Genomic DNA, 22,001 nt, shown 5'->3' on the forward strand with positions numbered 1-22,001 from the left:
TGAACTTAGCTCTTTCGGCTGCTACAAAGTTAATCGGTTTGAAGTGTTGAAGAACTTTGTTTTTCAATGCAGTGTAAGAAATATCAATTGGAGATTCAGGATATACTGAATTCTTGATTAAAGTATACGCCTCCTTGCCAACGAAATGCAGGAAATATGCAGTGAGTTTCTTATCATCTATATCGGATTTTGTGAGGCACCATATGTCGAATCGTTCCAAATAATCCTCTACGTCACGCGCAGTTGAATTAACATCTTTCCATTCCATTTCGGCAGGCATGATGAATTGTTCCAATCGCGACGCCAAAATGTGGTAATTAAGTTTCGTACGTATATCGGTACAACGAACTAGAAAATCCAGAATTCAGCGAAGAGTGGCAACCAGCACGTATATATTCGAATTGGCGAATATGTACAGCATATGGAATATTAAAACAAGAAATGAATGAATGGAGCAATGAATAGAGCATCAGTCATGTTCATCACACACACTCAGGTGCTGCTACGGCCCGGAAGTCCATCCCACGCAAGGCTGGCCAAAAAATGTGACGCTTTCCATTCCGTGAATCAAACCGAGATCTTATTGGTCGAAAATCTGGGCCCAACAGCTAATCAGTACCCGGTATTGGTCGAATGCCGGTTGCCAATGCCGCATCCAGAACGCGTCAGAAATTTCGGAGAGCTATTACCGCTTACGCTGTATGGTTGAAGCTCTGTAGAAGTGGTTGGTATACCTTGTGCAACTTTGGTAGTTGTTTTGATATGAACGTGGGGTGGCCTTCCTCCGACGGTTGTCCGCGCTCCTCCTAGAACCCAGTTCAAAGCACATTTATTTATTGGAATCTTTGCGCTGGCAAGCATACTGCCCCGCGCTGAGAACATAAAGAGCAGCGCTACACCTTTTTTCACTTGTGCCTTTCAGGTGAACGACCGCCACTGACCGACAAGAACAAAAGCGACCCGGGAAACTTGGACAAAAGCCTCGATCCCGTGTATTAGTCCGTGAAAAACGCTAGGTTGGTAGGCTCAGACTGAGAACTAAGTACCATGAGACCGGACTATTTTGGTTATTTTTGAAGTTAGTACAGCATAAGGTCAGTCTATTGTCAGCAAATAGCTGGTGTAAAGGCGATATGGCTCAGTGGCTCTCGAAAAGGTGCCCTGACACTATCCCAGCTCGCGTACAATCATGAACTGCACATATACAAATAAACTCATGCCACATCGGCCGTCGCGTGGTGCCATCAGCCGGGTCGCCTTACTCGATGCATACAGCAGGGCAAGTAAGCGAAAACAAGATACTGCTGGTGCCTCCCTTCTTTCTCACACGCCTTTTCTCCCCCTCTTTCCACCCTATTAGTAACTCTCCTTTTGTAGGCCCAGAACTTGCGATTGATGACTTCGTTCGTGGTGCATCGGTTTTGCGTGCAACACCTGCTCGTCACGTAAGGCCGACATCTTCAGATATCTCAAAATCAATCTTGGAACCTCGACGCCATATCTGTCTAGCCGCCTGCAATATCCGCACTCTGAAACGAGCAGGACAACAAGCTGCTTTTGCTCTCACACTGCATTCGCTTGGTATTGATATGTGTTGTGTCTCAGAAACATGAAGTCAAAATGCAAGCACGTTGGTCGAGCTTACCGCTTCATTAGTCCCCACTCGCTTCCAACTATGCACTTGCGCTGATCCAGAGGTCGCTGCAGCGGGATGTGCAGAGGTTGGTATCGTCCTAAGTCACCGAGCGGAAGTATCCATGCTTAACTGGATACCTGCTGACAGTCCCCTCTGTGCGGTTCGTCTAGCAACCTCTGTGAAGGAGTCTCACAGACGGAAAGTTAATCGACATATGTTTATCTTGTCTGTTTACGCCCTAGCTGACTGTGGCTCCGACGCCGTCGAAGACAGGTTTTGCGACGCCCTGATTGCCCTGTTGCAGCGAGGTAAAAGCTCAGATGTTGTGGAGCTATGAATGCACAAGTGGGCAGGCTCAGGAGGCAGGCTTAATTAGGAGGTCGACGTAGATTGGACTCGGTACGTACGGACAATGGTGAGCAGTCGCTTCAGCTGTGTGCTGATCATATGCTGTTTTTATGCAGTACTAACTTCCGAAATAGCTGGCCACATGGTGTGCTTCAACGGCATACCGGCCAAAAACTCAAATTGACCACATTGCCATCATTACCGATGGTGTGGATCAATAACTGGCTGCCGGTCGTTTTGGAACACATTTGTGGATTCCTACCACGCGTTCGTCCGGAGTCGCTTCTTCCTATGTTTTCCAGGGCCGCGTAGGGTGCGGACAAATCGCTTGGCAACTGAGAGACTGACATCCAGGTGTTAGACGAATCTATCAGGTTCACCTAGAGTCTCTTCCAAATGCTCCATCATCAGGTGTGAACTCATACTGGCACTGGATATCAGACCGAACGATAGCACTGCTTAACTCTCGGAGAAACAACCAAGCCCGAATATAACTTGACCGGACGAATTACCAGACGTCAAGTGAAAGCGAGCGTACGAGCTGACCGTGAAGTGCAGTGGACGCAGAAGTCCGGTAACGCCCGAAGATTACTTCAGTTGGTCCGTGTGGCCGATCCCCGGAAACCACCCGTGGGCGAAACCAACAGGAATCGGAAAGGGGTGATCGTCTTGAGTAAAGATGAGTCCCTCGACCGGTGGGCCGAATACTTCGAACAACAATTTTCGTTTTCGCCAGCTTCCACTTATCTGGAGCCCATAGTTGACCTAGAACCCTGGACGGTGACCGTGGGACCACGTCGGAGGTTTACGACTGCATATGTTCTCTCAAGCAAAACTGAGCCTCTGGTCCGTCTGGGGCGAGACGGCCCAAGTGGTTAGAGCGCGAATTTACTGACCGGAAGGTCCGTGGTTCGAATCCGACATCCGCCACTCGACTTCTGTCTAGGCTTGGGCAACCTGGCAGTATCCCAGCCCTCGTGCTTTCTCCGGGTGGTATGGCAGCTAGGCACCGGAGGGGTGCTACAGCTGAACGCTTTCTTTCTTTTCTTTCCATATGACATCCCACCCCCATTGTTCAAAGATAGGGGTGAAGTCCTCAATTAGGGCTTTTACGATCTGTTTGCTTGCATTTGGGAAAAGGAGTCTGTCGCAGACAGCTAGGGAGAGTCGGTGATAGTGCCTATTTTCAAAAAAGGGGCCGTAGTGAGTATGGTAACCACAAAAGGATCGGCTTGGCCCGGTCGTAACGAGACTAGGCGTCACTGCTGCTTCGTCACCTTACAGTGGCTCGTGAAACACTGACTCGAGAGCAGCAAGCGGGATTATGGTCTGGTAGGGGTTGCGTGTACCACGTCTCCACACTCCGTCAGGTTCTAGAACAACACCACACGTATAAGCTACCCACGGTTCCAGTATTCCTGGATTTTGAACTCGCATTCGACTCAATTGACCAGTCTGTTATTCTTGACACTTGCCCACCAAGGAATGCCCCGAAGGTTTGTGAACATAGCGAATGCGACTCAGGCATTGCAGACTTGTGCATTGACCTCATATAAGACACCTATGGCGTCAGAGTTGTGCACCACTGAGTATCAAGGGACGTGTGTATCAAGCTACAGTGCGGGATGTTTTGTTGTATGGATGTGAGAATCAGCCTGTTCGGGCAGCGAAAGTGAGATGTCTTCAGGTGTTCGACAATCGTTGTCTCATAACCATAGCTCGTGTGGGTTGGTGTCGGCGAATCCGTAACGAGGCAGTTAGAAAGCGTGTTTTCGATTGTGCAACGGATACTTCCATTAAAGAATGTGTCCAGCACCAGAAGCTGCGTTGGTTGGAACACGTGTTGCCTATATCTAGCCGTCGTTTGCCGAAGATAATGCTGTTTTCCATGTCCAACTCAGAGTGGCGGAAGCAGAGAGGTGACCAACCCTTGACCTGACAGGGGTATGAATAACTCGTTCAGCTGTGGCACCCTTTCGGTGCCTAACTGCCATGCCACCAGAATGAAGCATGAGGGCTGGGATACTGCCAGATTGCTCAAGCCTAGACAGAGGAAGTCGAGAGGCATAGGTCGGATTTGAACGACGGACCTTCAGGCCAGTAAACTCGCGCTCCAAACATTGAGCAGAGAGATGTGAAGGAGATTGAGAAACGTCTGGGTGCTTTCGGTGCGACTCGCCTTCTAGGATGGGGGACCGCGTGATCCTCACTGCTCCTGGCTGGAGACGCTGCAGGATATGGCCGCCAACCGATGTCAGTGGCTTTCTTGTCAGTTTTCATCCAGAATGCCTGAATGAGTGTCATGAGGTGTAGGCACCTCGGAATGATTGTAGTGATCCACTATTTCCTTTCCCCCATTCACTTTTGTTCTTTCATTCACAATAAGGCTTTCCAATAAATCATGGTTGTACGGTAGCGAAGCATCGGTGTTGAGCACTGATGTCATGCTGTCGATGATGATGACGATGACAAATTGTTGGACTTTAATTGAAATGGGGTGATGGTAGATGCAAAGGAATTGACATGAGTGTCCGGTGATTAATCCGTACGACCGGTCCTCGTACTCGACCGCCACCCGTACTGTTCAGGGACGAGGGTGAAGCTTCAGACAGCGTTTGTCTGGTTTATTTACCTTTATTTGGGAAAAGTAGATCATCTTAGGCAACTGGATAGTAGCTTCAATAGTACCCTTCATTTAAAAAATGGGCGCTACAAGTAAATGCGGTAATCACGGAGGAATCAGTTTGACTCCATTTATAACGGACTCGATGTCACCTGTCACTCGTCGCCCAACCATGTCCCTTGGATCACTGCTGCGAGAGCAGCAAGCAGGATTTAGGGCTGGTTAGGGACTGCGTTGTTAGATGCTTGAATAACGCCGTATCCATACCCTACCCAAAATTGTGTTATTCCAAGGTAGATTTGGTTCCTTTAAACGATCAGTTCTTCGGAATACAATTGTTCAGCAAGGAATACCTCGGGAAGGTAATGAATAATTCATTCGTGCCTAATGCGAAGGCTTGTGTACGAGAAGTTGTATTCGGTCAGTCATCATCAACATTACCGTTGGTCGCAACACCAGATGAGAATACTTGTGCTTCACTGCGGTACGGCCTTGTCTATTTATTTCAACAAATCCTTGTGATGGAAAGAGGAAGGAAATAGGGCGGGGAGGGGGACCTAGGGATAGCCTACAGAGAGGACCATTCTTTCCAATCCTGCCGAATTTCTTAGTCGTTGAGATAACGAGACAAACTCCATGTCTCCATTGGTGTCCAAATAGCTGCGGGTGCAAACCTTGTCGATCTGGAATATGCAAACTGCATCGTTCTCGTGTTTCAAAAAGAGAAGGCACAGGTTTCGCGGCCGATTGTGGTAGGCTAGCACTAGGTCCCTTTCCCATCCATTTCTTCACAATTGAACATACGGTTGTACGGCAGCGAAACGTAAATATCGCACACTGATTTACTGTCGGTGTTAATAAATTATCTGGTTTGATCAATTCCTTGATGTTTTCATTTATGATGCTGATTTACTTTCGGCGATCATCTTACCAAACTGCTGTTTCTGTTATACAGGTAAACGCACTGTAATGGTGACTGCTATTCTCCTAGCGATTTCGTTTAGCGTTACCCTCACTGATGCTTACGTAATTGAAGGATCCCTTACACCACCTGTTGACGCACCTATGGACTGGCACGCGCATACGCGTATTCATGTTGATGGCTCTCAATATGTGGGCTTTGTCCGATCTGATGGAACTTTCCAGGTTTCTGGTGTTCCTTCGGGTTCCTATCTGATTGAGCCTATTCACCCGAGCTTCATTTTCCAGGTACGTTTTGCACTTTTGCTTTGTGTCACGGCTGCCTTACGGCATCCAGTGATGTTTTTCGTAAAACCAGGACAAACACATGAACCGGTGTTTTTGCGAGAAGTTCTTGGTTATCAGACGAATTTCCGAAACATATACCGCCGGACAGCGGTACGGGTGACTGTAGAACGTTTCAAAACATGCTTAAGGAACGCCTATTTTGCTTGTCACTGCAACCAGATATACCACTCACAGGGCACAGCATGCAGGCTACAGAGGAGCTGCACCACACAAACTCTAAGGCTATTCGTGATGCACGTTAACTTGGCCTTTCTGTTGGTTAAGATGGTGTGAATTGGAAAGACGGATTAAAAAACAGAGTCAAACTTGTAATCTTATTGAAAAAGTAGAGATTTCAGCTCTTCACTATGATACGTTTTTGATAGCAGCGGAGGTCAGCTTCCCAACTTGAGCATACAAGAACCCAAGATACGGACTAAGCAAGCTTGCACACATCTTTCACAGCAATAGCTACTAAATAAGGCTAGACATCAACTCTGATAAAGTGCCTGCGGTCATAATCGTCACAGTTCTCCTGTAACACCCTTTCGGCGCTTAGCTGCCATGCCATTCGGGGGAAACACACGGGTTGGGATACTGCCAGGTTGCCCAAGCCCATATAAGACAAGTCGCGTTACAGAGGTTGGATTCGAATTTCGAACCTTCTGATAAGTAAGTTCGCGCTTTAACCACCGAGCCATCTTGTCCCTGTCTGCAGTCGGTACATTTCGCATCGAATGGTGTCAAAGCGAACAAGTTAGGTCGGACCCATCTCAAACGCGGCGTCACTGATGTCCAGTAGGACGGATTTTGGACTCACGCAACAGAAGTGTCTGGGTTTGGAGTGAAATGCTTGCATGTCCGAAATAGATAACTAACATTCCTAGATGTTCACAGCTCAAAAACTGGCGTGCAAGTGCCGGCACTTGTCAGATTTTGGCGAAGGGTAGTGTGGAATGGAAACAAAGTTCAATAATTGAAACAATCCTTGTTTGGTTTAAGTAAATATTCATCACGGTTGTTAGGGGGAGACGCTTCTAAACGCAGGACTTTCTCTTCAGTGGTTTACGACCGCATTTCTACAGCCGTGATTTCGGTTGTACAGTAGGCTGAGAAATGCGCTACCCCGGTGTGGCACAAGAAGTTTGATGATTTGGAGGTCACAGCTTTTGTTTTAGGGTTTCCTCCTTCTGAAACCCTGCTGAGCAGTTCACTCTGGATCATCCTCACAAAATCTTGGCTGTTAGTTCAACCTATGAACTTGGCTGTAATCCAGTGAAGAATGCTTGGGGCATAATAAAAGCGGATCGCAATTCCTGCTATTGATCAACCTAAAGTTCATATTGTAGACAAATTTATCGAAATTTTACCCAAGCGAGGTCTGTCTGCTCCGAACAAAATGGGACACTACATTTCGTAACTCGAAGTATCTCCTCACCACTAACCTTCGCGTAGCGTTACTAATATTTCATGCCTCCCTGGGTGCGTGTCTAGCTAATGTCTGTTATCCACTATTAGAGAACGCAAACTCAAACGGGAGCTCATGGACTGGATACCCTTTATTTCAGTATAACGGGTATATCCATCCAGTGGTCAGAAAATGCTAAGTTTATCAGATTAAACGATGTCGGATTATATAAAGAGCCCAATAATGATAGGTTTTGAACTCTTATGACTGGCCATTTGTCTTGATCATTAGCTGATAGCTAATTAAGAAGGATATTTAAAGCCTGAATACTCAGCTAATGTGGAAGAAAGCAATCCCCCTCTTGAGTGGAAATTGGTAACTGGCTACCTTGGCTAGTTGCACTTTTCTGTCACAACTGGCACCTACTTCGTGAACCACTGGCTTGGTAGTACTCTCAACCTGCATATCAAATATTGTGTTGCGGCGAGGCTAGAGTGATGCAGTTTCACGTTAGACGACTACTCCCAGCCAACAGTGCACGGCGCATAAAGCCAGGTTCACATAGTGGGTGCTAACGGCTAAATTTCCTCATTAAGTAGCCCGATGGCAATAAGAACCAAGTGATTAACTGATAACCGAGATATGTTTGGCGCTCAAGGAAGGCGGGTCATAGGTTATTGGTTATCTTCTGGATAACCTCTGTCCTACAAACGATTCAGTAATCACCTTTTCTCCCTACTCATTTGTGCTTTCTGATCACACCTGGATTTGGTTCTTTCATTTATCGGATTGCTTTGGCGACTTTATAAAGCCTCTTTACAGTGACCTCCAGCAGCTCCTCCGAAAGCGTGGAATCTGGACATGGTATGAATTCTAGATGTTTATAAATATGGCAGAAATGCATACTTGCTGTGGTGGGATCAGTTTGCGCCAGAAGTCCTCACCAAAAATTCGGAAACATTTTACAAGGATCATAAGGGATTTCTGGTAGACAGACCGAAAGCGTTCACTGTCAAGAGATAATCGTTGAGGGCTTTGCTCTACGTTAGGGTGGAATCTGAACAACAGATAAGCTTTAAAGGTAATTTCTGTGTACGGTTGTTCGAGGGACTCTTGAGACTGTTGGACTTTTTTCGCTAGTTTTCTTTGTGTAAGTGAAATATATAATCGAACTAGGGTCATGTATGTGTTTTGGAGACAACATATATTGATCGGAAGAAAAGACAAGGTCTGAGCAAGAGCTGTTCCCGAATTCTACACAGGGTACGCATGTTGAAAGCAACAATGTGGGACAGATCCCTTGAATTTGCTCAGGCCAGAAGCTTAGGAACGGAACAACAGTTAGGTGATTGGCAGCTAAAAAAAGGAGGACTTGGGTGAGGGACGTGGGGGGAGGAGTCTGAACGAAGGGCGGATGGTAATTCCCCGTTGTTCAGGCCGAATAAGCGGGTTTGGTTAAGCTATCTCATCTGGAGGTTTTGACTTGAAAGTTTGTCTCACGAAGCAGTGGAAAGATGCATGGCTTTTATTCGGCACCGTTTCACTGGCCTTTGACTCAAAAGTCTGAATCGTAAGACAGCGGTTGTTGGGGTTTTCTTGAGGGACCGTTCCCGGAGCTGTTGACTCGATGGTCTGACGCACTCGGCTGTAGATGGATGGCGCAGAGCGTAAGGCATAATTGTCTGAATCCTAAAGCGGCTTTGCATTTCAGGTGGCTTTTAAATAGCGCTAGAGTCCTTGGTTTTCAAAGTACTTGGACGGTACTAAATAATACGTTGGCGGTCACGGTCAACCATTGGCGATCGGACTAGAGTCCTTGGTTTTCAAAGTACTTGGACGGTACTAAATAATACGTTGGCGGTCACGGTCAACCATTGGGCGATCGGAATGTGCCGACCTTTTCTGACCCGTCCTTCTTGAGAGGAAGACAGCATCGCTGATTCGATAAATTTAAACATGCTGGTCGCCTGAAGAGAACGCCTTGCTGCCATCGCAGAGACGGCATGTATTTACATCCAGATTACCTAGTAGTACGGTTTCCTGCAGTCGGGATGCTTCCCGTTACCCTTCTGGCATGGTTGAACCTTTAGGCACTGAGTTTCACTCAGTGTACTCCGCAGGATCGTTGTAGGACAGAAGTCCGACCACTACGACAGGGTGACGGCTTTAGGTTGATAGTGCACATCTGTTATCTCATTCTAACTGCATGAAACCTAAGGTCCAAAGTTGCAAGTTTGATATGTCTGATAGTGGTGCGTCTGATGCTGCGTCTTACAGGTTGACTGCTAATAAACTGATCGTGCCTGGACGCAACTGGTTTCTACACTTCCCGGTAGAGGTTTCATTCCGCAGGTGAAATAAATCTACCCTGGAAAGTGAAGAAGCATCCTACAGTCGTTTCATCTTTGTAAGCAGTCACCATCAACGCGCATTTAACGAATCTTCTGGGAGGTTCAAACTCGCATCATCCCGGCTAGCACTTTAATACTAAACCTTCCGGCCACAGGCAGTTGATCAACTATGAGATTAGCTCGCACTTAGCCAATATAGCTACACTCGTTCTTTAGTCTCGGAATTCCTATCACACGGTTACGTGTGTAATGGCTCCTCGGGTGATTTCTCAACTGGAAGGCCCACGCGCCGGGTCATTTATGGTTCCTTAGAGGTAGGAGGATTTTATTTTCACGTTTTATATCGTGCCCAAATGAGGAGGACCGATTATTCAACGCACAGCCTCTCTTTCAAAGATGGTTCATCATCATCATCGACAGCATGACATCAGTGTTCAACACCGATGCTTCGCTGCCTTACAGACGTAGATATCATGGTTGTACGTGTGCTCGGATACTGTCGGGGCACCCACACCTAGACAGGAGGACGAATAGGGGCTAAAACCAAAGCCTTTGGCTCAAAAGCCTAACCGCAAGTCAGCGGTGTTTGGCAGGAAACGCAAATGCATTACCATTTCTACGGAACAAGTAGCCACATGTTCTAACCCCCAACCTCGAGGACCAGGAGACTGTGTTCGTCACACCTCTAACCATTGACCAACCTGGTATGAAAGACTGTGAGTGTCGCGGGGACAACCCCAATATAGCTTAATTGGTCGCTGAGGTGCGCAAACCATCACACCACGATAAGGTCCAGTCTCTTCGTGACGGTCAGGGACGGTTAGGTCGCTCTATACCAATAAAGAGAGTAACAAGTGTTGATAGCTGGTGTTAACGCGATGTTAAGGTGGATACATATGGGATGTTCTTCGTGACAGAAGCAGCCTGACCATTTCTTAGGCATTTCATTTCATAGGAGCTCCTGGTGTTGTGACATCACAGCAATTCGTCAGTCCTTTTTCCTAGTGGATGTAATAATTCTGCTCTCTACATCTGACTTATCTGATCACTACTCTTCTTGTTACAGACCGCTCGTGTCGATATTAATTCCAAAGGTCGAATTCGAGCTCGTCGCGTAAATGCTCCTCAGCCAAACGCAGTGGATGAACTACCCTACCCACTGAAACTGTCAACTCACGGAAAGGCAGTGTATTTCAAGGTGTGTTTCTTGTTTGAACATAATTTCTTATCTTTGGGTAAAGTGAGCCTTAATTGGGTCAGGTCAAATACACACCCAAAGAACTCGGTGGGAAGAGAGAATAGAGCTCTGCAGTATTCGCTGAAGCACGTTGTTCACTTCATTTGCATTCATTAGGTAGCCTCAATAGTGTGCTACAGATAATTTGCCTTCACCTTTCCAGAGGTCACCAGGTTAACCCATTCGCAAGGTGGACCATAGTACTTTTTGGCACCAACTGTGAGATTAGTGCTCAGTGGTGCTCTCGATTTTGTTACACCTTGGGACTGGTAAAAAACAAATTAAAAGCGGCGTTGTTGATGCTGGATTCGAACTGATAGTCCTCTTCCCCGGGCTCGAACGGTACCATGACAAGATCGTGAGTTATTCGTTACGGGATATGAGGTGTTCCGACCCTATGTTGTTCAAGGCTACTACCGAGCAGTTCGGAGTCTCCTACATACGATCGCTGCTGACTCATTGCGCCATCGTTACCAAGCAGCATTTCGTGAGTCCATACCATGTCGCTGGTCCCGGCAGTGTTAGCAAAAGGTCGAACGATCACTGTTATTTTTTCAGTTACCACGACAAATTTGGGGATTGGCTAACGTATTCAGTCCGCCAATTGTGGTGGCCCCTTGGACTGATGCTGGTGTTTTCATATCCCTGTGTTCATCTGATGTGACATCTTGCCCATCTTAGGCCATACCTGTTGTAGCTGGATGCGTCAGCTTCCCAGCCGTTATTTTTCTCCCCGAACCAGTCAGACAACGCAGTCGTCCATTAGCAGTTACAGCACTGGTGGTGGTCACACGAGGTGGGAAGGTCATCATTCGGGTAAAATAACACTTGTTGTTAGGCCACCGAACAATCACTTCTCGGTGAAACTTTTTCTCTGGAGGATTAACTGGCGGTGTTCGAACTAAACCACAGGGGAAAATAACATCCCAGTTTGGTATTTGAATGACTCAAATTCAGATCATAATCAGTTAAGGGATTCTCGCCGAACGTATCTGGAAGGAAGAAACTGTCAGTAAAATTCTTGAGTTCTCGTTTAGGCGCATTTGACACAATCAATCAGGCTACATACATCGTTTTTGTCTGCACAGTGGAAGAAATGCTAAAAACGGTCGGCCTCCTGAAACAAAAGCTAAATAACTCGCTGAAGCTGGCGAACATCCACCTCTACAGCTCAGTAACGTCAAGCTGGCGTTCCTACCCCGATATCCATTTTCCTGCTTGCAGACATCACATGTAGGAAAAATTCATTTCGCAAAACAGGTCACCCGTCTCACGTTCCTTGTTGAGTGGGAAGCGGCTCCAACTCGAAGTCCAATCTTCAAGCAGGCAACTGAATTTTCTGACATTTTCTTCCCTAGGATCAGTTACTAGACGCCGCTGCGGAACAATGTCTAGTGCGATAATCTACGGATGCTTCCTTAAGTATGGCTTCTGTAAGCCGACCAGACTGCTTTTGAGACTAGTCGCACGCACAGTCGTCTCATCTCGGATGACACCTAAATCAGGCACATTTTAATGGCAAAGAACATCAAACGTAGCCTTCAAAACTACTTTACACGGATTTTGCCTCCTGTCTTTGGTTGCCCTATCATGAACTCCTGTCGCCAGGGGGCTGGTCCGTAGTAGCTACGAGCATTATCCGAGTTACCTTGTCGGTGAGACTTGGCATCATTGTAAGCGCGTCGGGCAGGATGATGTTGGTAATGACTAGACGGTTCAACCAACCGAGCGCCTGGAACGTAATGGTGAGCCATTTATCACTGACTAACCTTCGGATCCCACCAAAAGCTGTCTTACAGCGGATTTTCCGTTTAATTGATTCGCTTTCAGTTTAGCGCTATTTCCTTGATTGCCTCACGAAACTTCCCATCCACCTTCCCTGTCATCGCCCCACTGACACAATAACAGCCAAGGGAACAGTTACGCACGATCGACCTTCTCTTCAACCCAAATGTTCTGTACGTCCTTGTTCCATTCTTGCTGGTAATGGTCCTGACAAAAATGGTGAACACAAACGACCCGGAGTTGCAGAAGGAGCTTCAGCAAATGAATTTACAACAACAACTGCCCGACATGAGCGAGGTAAGTCCTGTATTGTATAGGATCGATCGAAATAACGGTAAACGTATGCAAGTCCGGAAGTTGTTAGACAGGAATCATGGTCGGCACCTTTGCTTGATTTTTTGCTGCTCCCATTCTCCGTTTGATTTCTGCTCCTACAAATACAACGCATCTCCCTATATTCCTTTGTGCAAGGCGTATGTGGCTATTGACCTGGACACGAGCGCGTCATAGGACTCTATGGACTCTGAATTAATCACTGTAGCGTCTTCTTTACGATATAATACCCATCAAGAGGATTGCGCAGCGACTTAGTCAGCTATGATCGAAGTCCCCGCCCGTGAAAAACACACCTCTCGCAGCAGCCGTTGGCCAGTCTGGTCACAGTGTTTGATATTGATCTTGATAATGGTGATCTGGAATGCTCTCTCCGTCCTGTCAGGGAGGTGGCCGCAATGGAGAGGGGAGAATACTTTTAGAATGGACCATCCATGACACGTGCCAGCTGTTTTACAGCCTAACATTATTCCTTTGTTTTGTACAGTAGGGCGACATGCGGTCTGGCGCCAAGAGTTCTCACGCCTCCGATCGTCTCCCCTCAGTTTTGGATATCCCGTGCGATCGAGGAAAATGTTAGTAACTCAGGTCGTACTGGTGGCCGTTAATTTGGTCTCAAAGATTTCTTCACCAGTCAAGGTGATATCGTCGGTTGAAGTGCTGCTTCTTGCAAACAACCGCTTTTCTTTCTCCACGGGTTTATTATTCAATGTTGAAACTCTTCACCATATCCAAAATGGTAGTGGACATGATCCAGAGACTGAAATTTCAAGCACAGTTGTATTCATCCATCAGCAACACTCCGGTCTCCCTATCTCTTTCTGTCGACTCCCCTTCCGAGAAAACGCATGGTGAAGTAATTTGGTCTATTGTCCACACTACTCATAAGGATGTTGGAAACTCTTCGACAACAATTCTTGGGGCTCATCAGTTAAACCCAATCCTTGAGTTCCCATCAACCTTGTTCTAATTGAACCCCACTTTTGACATATACTCTCAACTGCACACTAATTTGGTCTTGACAAGAGATTTAAATGTCATTTAAATGTCATCTAATGTCATCATAAGGTTGCTGAAAACCCTTCGGCAACCCATGATCTTGTCACCGTTCTTGAGTCTCACCCATCAACCTTGTTCTAATTGAACCCCACTTTTGACATATACTCTCAACTGCACACTAATTTGGTCTTGACAAGAGATTTAAATGTCATTTAAATGTCATCTAATGTCATCATAAGGTTGCTGAAAACCCTTCGGCAACCCATGATCTTGTCACCGCTCTTGAGTCTCATCAGCTGAGTCTCCTGTTGAAACCAAATTCGTGTGCAAATAAGGCATCCGTCAAAGTCTGTCCAACTTGGGTTCCATTAGAATATAAGGCTGACGGGAACTCGGCGAGTGCGCCTACCTGATGAGCCCCATTAAAGGTGAAAGCGATCATGGGCTGTCGAAGAGTTCAGCAAGCGTACGAGTATTGTGTTATGTCCATACAGTATACTGCAATATATCGAATATCGTACCAACTGAAACATGAGCCGACAGCACATTCAGTTTAAGTAGACTATCATAAACGAGAGATCCAGCTGGATTTAGTTGAGTCTGCTGTCAGAACAAAATTAGTTTACAAATGAGAATATTTGTCTAACACCAATCTATTGCTTTCTTAACGGAGCATACTAAGCATGCTGAAAACCCTTCGACAACCCACGGCCGGTCTAGTCCTGACCGATGGTCATCAGGTTTCTTTGCTCTAACACTGGGCATCTGTGGATTAGTTGGTTTCACTCAATTTAGCCTAGTCTGTAGGAATCTGTCTGATCGTTAACAGCCAGATAATTTTCCCGTTTCTCTAGGTCCCCATGAAGGAGGCGTGGGGTTTGAGATTTTTCGTAGGTGGTTCATGTGCGACATGTGTATAAGTGGGTTATCGGACGCGTGGTGTTCAGGTCGAGTGTAAACTACGGAACTGAATATTTGGCCACATAGACGACATAAGTCCCATTTAGTGGGTACGGTCACTCCTACCTTATTTACTGTAGCTTATTACTTATTACTTACTTATTATTGTTTTCGAGAGTAGAATAATCTACCCAGACGTAAACGCTTGTTACTAATTCGGTAATATAGCTTGGTGGCGAAATTCGTATCGGAAAAAACATCGCATAATAGAAGGTAGGAGGGCGCGTACCCGATATTCACCGCAAGCTACTTGACCCTAGGTAGTTCTCAGTAGCCAGGGTCAATCTCTCATAAATAGCTCATTTTTGAGTCCTGATCAGGTTCTATTATCTCTCCATTCTTTGCACAACGAAAATGTCTAAAAAAAAGGAAGGAATTTCGGGGTTCCCTTTATCTAATCGTTTGTAAGCCTAGTTTCGCTTGGATGTTTGTTACGCGCTGCATTCCGTCATTTTAAGTCAAGCTCACGCATGTGAACGTCTTTGGCACCTTTGCCTTGCTTGTTTGGCTGCCAGTGTGAAAGTCCGGAAGCTGCCCTCGGCTATACAAGTGAGGCTCCCCAAGAAACATAGAGGAGGAACAACTCGCCAGCGCTGTTCTTAAAGTCTGCAACAAGAAAACCTTTGTGCGCCTGTCCGCAACTCACACATACAAGATCCCGTGTACGACCGAACTTGAAATATTCCATAGACAAGTGTACGGACTGCTAGTCAAACTGTCTATATTTGGAATCCACTCACAACCATGGGATTAAATTTATATAGACTCGAACAATCGAGCACCTCATTACCGTTGTGTCTTTAAAATTGCAGCTCACTTATGAACAAAATAAGTGTGACCGTTGATACTACAAATCAAATGTTCGTAAAATTAATGTCGATTGTCTCTCTCCATTTGTCAGTTGTTGTCATCCGTATCGTTGTTCGGTGATCGAAAGAAACCGTCGGGTTCGGGTAAGCGCAGAGTCACGGATGATGGGAACAGAGCCACTGGCACAAGCAACGAGGCTGGATTTGGTTCAGCTACACATCATGGATCTTCAGGCCGCAAAGAGAAAAAACGCAGGGCACAGTGAAGAAAACGTAATAGATCCGTCCAATCGCTCATGTGATGTCTAAAAACCCTTTCAAGTCAATTTATACGCAAAGTGTATTTTGTCAGAAAAGATACTACCAAAGCTTGTACCACAGGAAATCACTAGTTTCCTCGATTGTTTTTCTTGAGCACATTGAATCAATTTCCATTTAATGATGGGTTTTGTTTCCGGAAAGCTGATAGTTCATTCAGTGGACCGTGATATTGTTCACCTGTAAAAAAGTGAATTACAGCCGTGAGAGTGCTCGAACAGCAGTTGTAACAGTCCGTCGGACGAGATGATACTACTGGGAAAGGGTACTTTTGGCGTCTTATGGGGGATTCCCATTAATAAGAGATGTATTTCTGATACCGAGTTACATAATCACAGGTACGATTAGCATTCATGACGTGTGTGTGTGTCGAAAATAGGCCACAGTCAACAGATAGTAACGTTCTTGGACTGAAAACCAAGGGATTCATTTATGCTGTGCACAGCGAACAGAGAAATGCTGCTATCGCCTTTCAGAGGTTTTACTTCGAGAGTTACGATAACCACTGAATATGGCCGACATAAATTCCACTCAGCAAAACTAGTCACGCAAATGTTCGGGGTCTTTTGAGGTGTCAGTTCATAGGTCATACTCCGGACGCGCCACATATGGCAATCATTTGCAGTATCTCCTCAAGAGTGGCCACCACAATGACAAATGGGAGATTAAGCCCTTAAAGAGGAGCGGTTGTCATGTTCACACTGAATAAAGAGACTAATGGGGACTTCCCAGTACGACGGTACATATTGAGGGTTAGTCTACTTCAAGCCAACCGTTACGTCTTTGTTTCAGGAGAGTAGTGTCGACTAAGAAGCCCAGTGCACTCACGCAACACCTCTTCGATGGCGAACACATTCGGTTGAATGTTGGTTTGAGTCAAGGGAGAGTAGTATTTCGTTCAGGTGGGTATTCGTTACGCTCGTTAAAATGGCAACCAGAATTAGCACGATTGTACAAAAGTCACTTGGAATTGCGCTCATTAGGGTCTATTTCACTGCAAACGTCCTGTCTACTGAGAGACAACCACAGTATCGAGGCTGTCTAGACGTGTTTCAAGTAACACACAACCGTACTGGATTTTCAACACAATATTGACGAACTATGGGCGTCATGCGGCACGTGCGATCCCCACCCGCGTCGGGGGAACACTGCTGTCGGTGTGCCATTGTTCAGCCACCCAGTTGAAGCAGAAATGAATAAAAACTAATCACATCCTGTCCTTCGTTGGGATAACATTACGCGTCATGGGGACATTTGGCGGTCTTTGTGGGGATGTAGATGCCCCACAGAAGATAGCTATTTCCAGACCAAGTGAAGGGTCTTGATGAGGAGGAGGGCTACTGTGTGCTTTTTATCGTGGATATCTGCAACCAATTGTTGGTGAGCTTCGTTTATCAGACTTGTCTTTCATGTCCACAAATTCAAGATAAGTTTTATTCTATTACCACCCAGGGCGCTGTTGACGCGTTTCTCCGCTGAGTGCGCAAAGTATGCGCAAACGAACTTTAATTGTTAACGGAATTCCCAACAGAACACTAGTTTGTCAACCGGCGTTTTAGCGTACTCAGCCATGCTCCTTATTATCAGTGAAGGTTTGACTGTAACTGCAAAGTTCCCTACTATGGTGAAAGCTAGCGAACGATGAGCGATGAGTCGAAAAACAGTCTGGAAAATAACGCTCGCATGACTCTGGAATTATCGCATCCGCTGATTTACGGTCAGGTCCTCACTTGACGGGTCGCAGCGTCTTCGTAAAAAAAACCCCATGTGTATTTCACACTGCTAGGATCAGTGAGCCGTTAGTCTGTCTTGCTGCACTCTGAAGGTTCTCTGACGTTTTTCCTGGCATTCGATGTATAAAATGTCAAATTCCTACCGCATACTCATTGAACTGGATGCTGGCCTTACTGCAAAGAAGCAAGTCAGCGACTAGCAGTATTTGGAATATTCGAAATATGAATTTATGTCCTTTCTAGATAGCCAATCTCAGCCGATGCATGTCACACGCTTAGAATAATAAGTAATCAAAATGCTCTGAACCATGATCACCTGAAGTGTGAAGCAGTTAACCGTTACTTCACCAACAAATGACGAAATATCTGTAATTAGCTCGTCGGTCAGAGAAAATGGCTACGTTTAAATGCGTGTGTGCCACCGCCTCAGTACCTGTCGCGTATAAATTCCCGGGACGTCTGTCAATTCCGAGATTACGATCCACTGAGGTAGTGGAATGGAATATAAACACACTATGCGAGATAATTATGTAAATGTTCGAATTTGTGCGAATACTTGGAGGACTTCGCACGTAGTTAGTTGGTTCTCGTCAAAGTGAAAATAACAGACCTCAAAAGCGAGCTTACCGACTAAATCAGCAATGATGTGGAATCGGTCGGATCCAAAGACCATATGACTTTCGCCTTCAACTTGGACATCAAAAGTGGGCAGTCCGAATGCCTTTTAAACAAATAAAACGGAAAACATGAGCGTCACTGGTTATCGAGCTTTCGTGGTACAGAAAAAATATGTTGCGCTGTTCATCTGTTAGGACTCGGTGATCCACATACATCTGTCTGATGGAGTGCATAGGGACTTGAATTAAGGCTGCAACTCATCTCAGTCATCAGACGGTTATTAGTTCCCAGTGTGGACAGTGGGAACTTCTGCACAAGCGTCTATGGTTACTTTAGTCTCCAGAGTTCGAATGGACGGCATACACGTAAAAAGCAAGCGAGTCACGCGTTTCGAAAAGTGAGAAAAATTCCACCTCAGTCACATAATCCACATACGACCAACAGCTGTTTACGACAGAACCCATGTGTTATATGCCATCTGGATTGGGAACTAACACAATTTGTTAAATGGTACCACTTTGGATCGGTAAAATTTGGATATTTCTTCCATAGAACGTCTTCAAGCCGTTCTGAAATTATGCGCTCAACAAAGGTACCGACAGCCTTGTCAGGAACTGACGGTCGGGGCTGACGGACGCATTCGTTCGCTTAGTTGATCACAGGGGAAAAATAATGCATGTGAACGAGCTTAAAACGCCAGGGGATTGAGGAACGTCCGGAGTTTAACCGGAGTAAAGAGCAGAATAAACGTTTCACAATAGTGAGTGATCTGAATACAACAGCCTATCATCAAAATTCGAAGTTGAGTGTTACTTCATAATTAATCTACACCCGCTTGACAGCATTCCATTAAGATCCGAGAATCTCTTGCTGATCATACTCACAAAGAAATATCTGTGACCTGTGTTCGGAGGGCCTCGTTTGGTCCATCATTGTACGGCGTCACTTCACTTAACAACGCGCATCCACCGACTTGAGAAAATACATTGGTCACTCGTGGTGTGCAAGAAACAACAGTTATGCCTCCACTCAACTACCGAATGACCACTCCTCAGGTTAGCTACGCAACAAAGGGATCAACTTTAGGTGATAAGTATACTGAACATCAAAAACCATAGACACTCGTATCATATCTAAAGGGTGGATGATGTTTGACATCCGAAACCTAACTATGACTGGTTGTTTCCTGGCCCAAATGTGAAGAAATTTCGTCTTTTCAAACAAGGCCTGAAACGAAATGGTCCCATTTCCACACCTAAGCATGTTCTTTCACGTATCTTCGCAGTTGTGTCCGCGTGCAATCAGTGAAATGTTTCGTACCGATGAGGTCTTCTAGGTAAACTGCGAATGCCGTCATACATACTGTACCTCCTTGCGCAAACGTTGTTGGTTACCTTATCAACCCTGGAATCGTCAAGACCCAATTTCAGACATCCTCTTTTGTTTATTTGATTTCTGTGTGTTCTGGCTTGTAATTATGAGTCGTCACATTTGCTGTGGCAATACAATGATATTCCGCCACGTAGACGGGCGTCTAAGCCTTTTAGGGCTGGTGCTGGGTAGATCACTAATCCTGGGGTGGTGTTAGCTGTTGGCTAAGCGTGATCATCTAGACTTACTGCGATATCAACGGTAGTAGAATGCCGTTCTGGAGAGTGCATAGTGCGCCAGCAACAGTATACGAGCACTGTGCGAGCACAATACGAGAAGCACTGTGCTTCTCGGCTTTCAACATAGATTGGCTTCACTTACAGGACGAAATCCCCACAAAAATCCCAAATCTCCTCACACTACCAACAAGATAAAAGGATGTGCAAACGAAAGCACGAGTTATCAGTAAACGGCTGCTAACTTGTTTGTTTCTATTGCACCGAGTGCACTAAAATGTGGTGTATCTACGCATCATTCTCATGGATTAGATGATACTCCTTGAATTTCCCATTTCTTTGGATTACAATGACCAGTCGAGCTGCACTATGACTAACCGTACACAGGTACCATGCCACCACATCCGTCAATTAAATCCGTCCTTTTAACGACCGGGACGGAATAACCGTCTCCCAAATTTCCAACGAAATGGCCGCTGATACCATCTCCTTATTTCAGACTACTTAAACGCCCGAGTCTACTGCAGTTTGCGAACAAGTCATCATCGGGTCAGCTGTAGGGAAGAGCACTCACCACTGATTTTTTATGTAAGTCTCTCAGTCCCAAATGGCCATTGCATTTCACGGATGACACACCACTACCTGATACAGGGTGTTTCTATTACATGACACCGCAAACCGTTCTTATAGTTACTTGACTGCCGTAGTTAATGACCGTTCATTTGAGATCACCAACCGGCAAAAAAGACTTCGAACAGCCAGAAGCATGGATAACAACAGTGAAGTGACGTTCAATCTATCGTGCGCCGTTCGCTCGCTACAGTGGCACTCGCCTGAATTGCACGCCACAACAGGTCTATGCAAGTCTACTAATCCAACGTAAACACAACCACAGATTATATGATTTGCTTGCCGGTACTGGAGGACCTCCGTACCCATTCACCGGTGTGAGTGACGGGCTGGAACCGCGTGTTTTTGAAGTCAACAGGCTGAAAGTGTTGACCAAGAGATCATGTGGTAGACCTCCCTACGCCCGTGCAACGAAAGTAGTCAAGTGGGTACCCGTTTCAAAACCCCGCTGATGACTTCAGATAGATATGTACAATTTTCAAGGTGGACACACCTAACCCAGATACATGAAAAAATATAGAGTAATGAGCCCATTTTTATTAGTGATGTCGCTCAGAAGTGCTTTGGCTAAAACGACCCAGGACGAGTATCTCACTGTTGCTCCGTCACTGCCACTGGGGAAGCCAATCCACTCAGTTATTGAAAAGGGGTAAAATACATCACCTGCCATGAGGAGTATACACATCGAGTTAGGTCTTATTCGTGTCTAAGAATGAGCATGGATCACAGAGTCAATGTTGGACACATGACTCAGGATTGTAAGAAACAGAAATGTTGCGGAAGAAAAGAACCGATTGTTTTTCGGACCAGTCTGACCTCTCCATTGAACTAAGACAGATGGTGCGTTCAAAATTACGCGTTTGTTGTTCAAAAGAGAGATTACGAGAGGGCAGAGTGTAAATCATGGTACTACAAGCATGTATCTAAGATAAAACCTGCTGGTTCGCCTGAAAATTTTTCGGACGCCGGTTTAATAAACTGCAACGGGAGCTAAGCGACAAAGTGTTGCCAGTGGAATTAACAGTGAAATAGGCAATACACTAATGAACAACTTTCGGAAGTAGCTAGAGCGCTGGGCTGAAGACAATCTGTCAAAACTGAAGTGACATCGTTACCCCTGTGCTATAGAGCACATGCTTTACCTTAACAAGTTTCACTAGAGACCCTAATGAAAAAAAGCAATTAGCTGACAACTCGCTGCACTAATACAGACCTCTGCCTCTCGACTTCCCCTGTCTAGGCTTGGGCGACCTGGTAGTATCCCAGCCCTCGCGCCTCCTTTGTGCGACATGGCAGCTAGGCACCGAAACGGTACCGCAGCTGAACGACTTAATTTTTTTTGCAGCATGGGGTCATGA

The 22,001-nt window shown here is 45.8% G+C and overlaps 2 protein-coding genes across 2 annotated transcripts in view; one reads left to right on the top strand and one right to left on the bottom strand.

The window, feature by feature from the left end:
* T265_05511 (hypothetical protein) overlaps positions 1-16,861 on the top strand; it is a gene marked incomplete at both ends in the record, with an annotated part of 22,732 nt that extends 5,871 nt beyond the window's left edge. Inside the window, 5 exons of the mRNA XM_009170533.1 lie at positions 1,378-1,581; positions 5,563-5,816; positions 10,681-10,812; positions 12,760-12,933; positions 15,830-16,861. Of these exons, the coding sequence (XP_009168797.1) occupies positions 1,378-1,581; positions 5,563-5,816; positions 10,681-10,812; positions 12,760-12,933; positions 15,830-16,003 (938 nt within the window). The remainder of the gene's footprint in view (positions 1-1,377; positions 1,582-5,562; positions 5,817-10,680; positions 10,813-12,759; positions 12,934-15,829) is intronic.
* T265_05510 (hypothetical protein) overlaps positions 15,639-22,001 on the bottom strand; it is a gene marked incomplete at both ends in the record, with an annotated part of 23,899 nt that continues 17,536 nt past the window's right edge. The window contains 2 exons of the mRNA XM_009170532.1: positions 15,639-16,235; positions 18,416-18,509. Of these exons, the coding sequence (XP_009168796.1) occupies positions 16,162-16,235; positions 18,416-18,509 (168 nt within the window). The remainder of the gene's footprint in view (positions 16,236-18,415; positions 18,510-22,001) is intronic.

This window comes from Opisthorchis viverrini, assembly GCF_000715545.1.
Source record: "Opisthorchis viverrini unplaced genomic scaffold opera_v5_110, whole genome shotgun sequence".
Lineage (NCBI taxonomy): Eukaryota > Metazoa > Platyhelminthes > Trematoda > Opisthorchiida > Opisthorchiidae > Opisthorchis > Opisthorchis viverrini.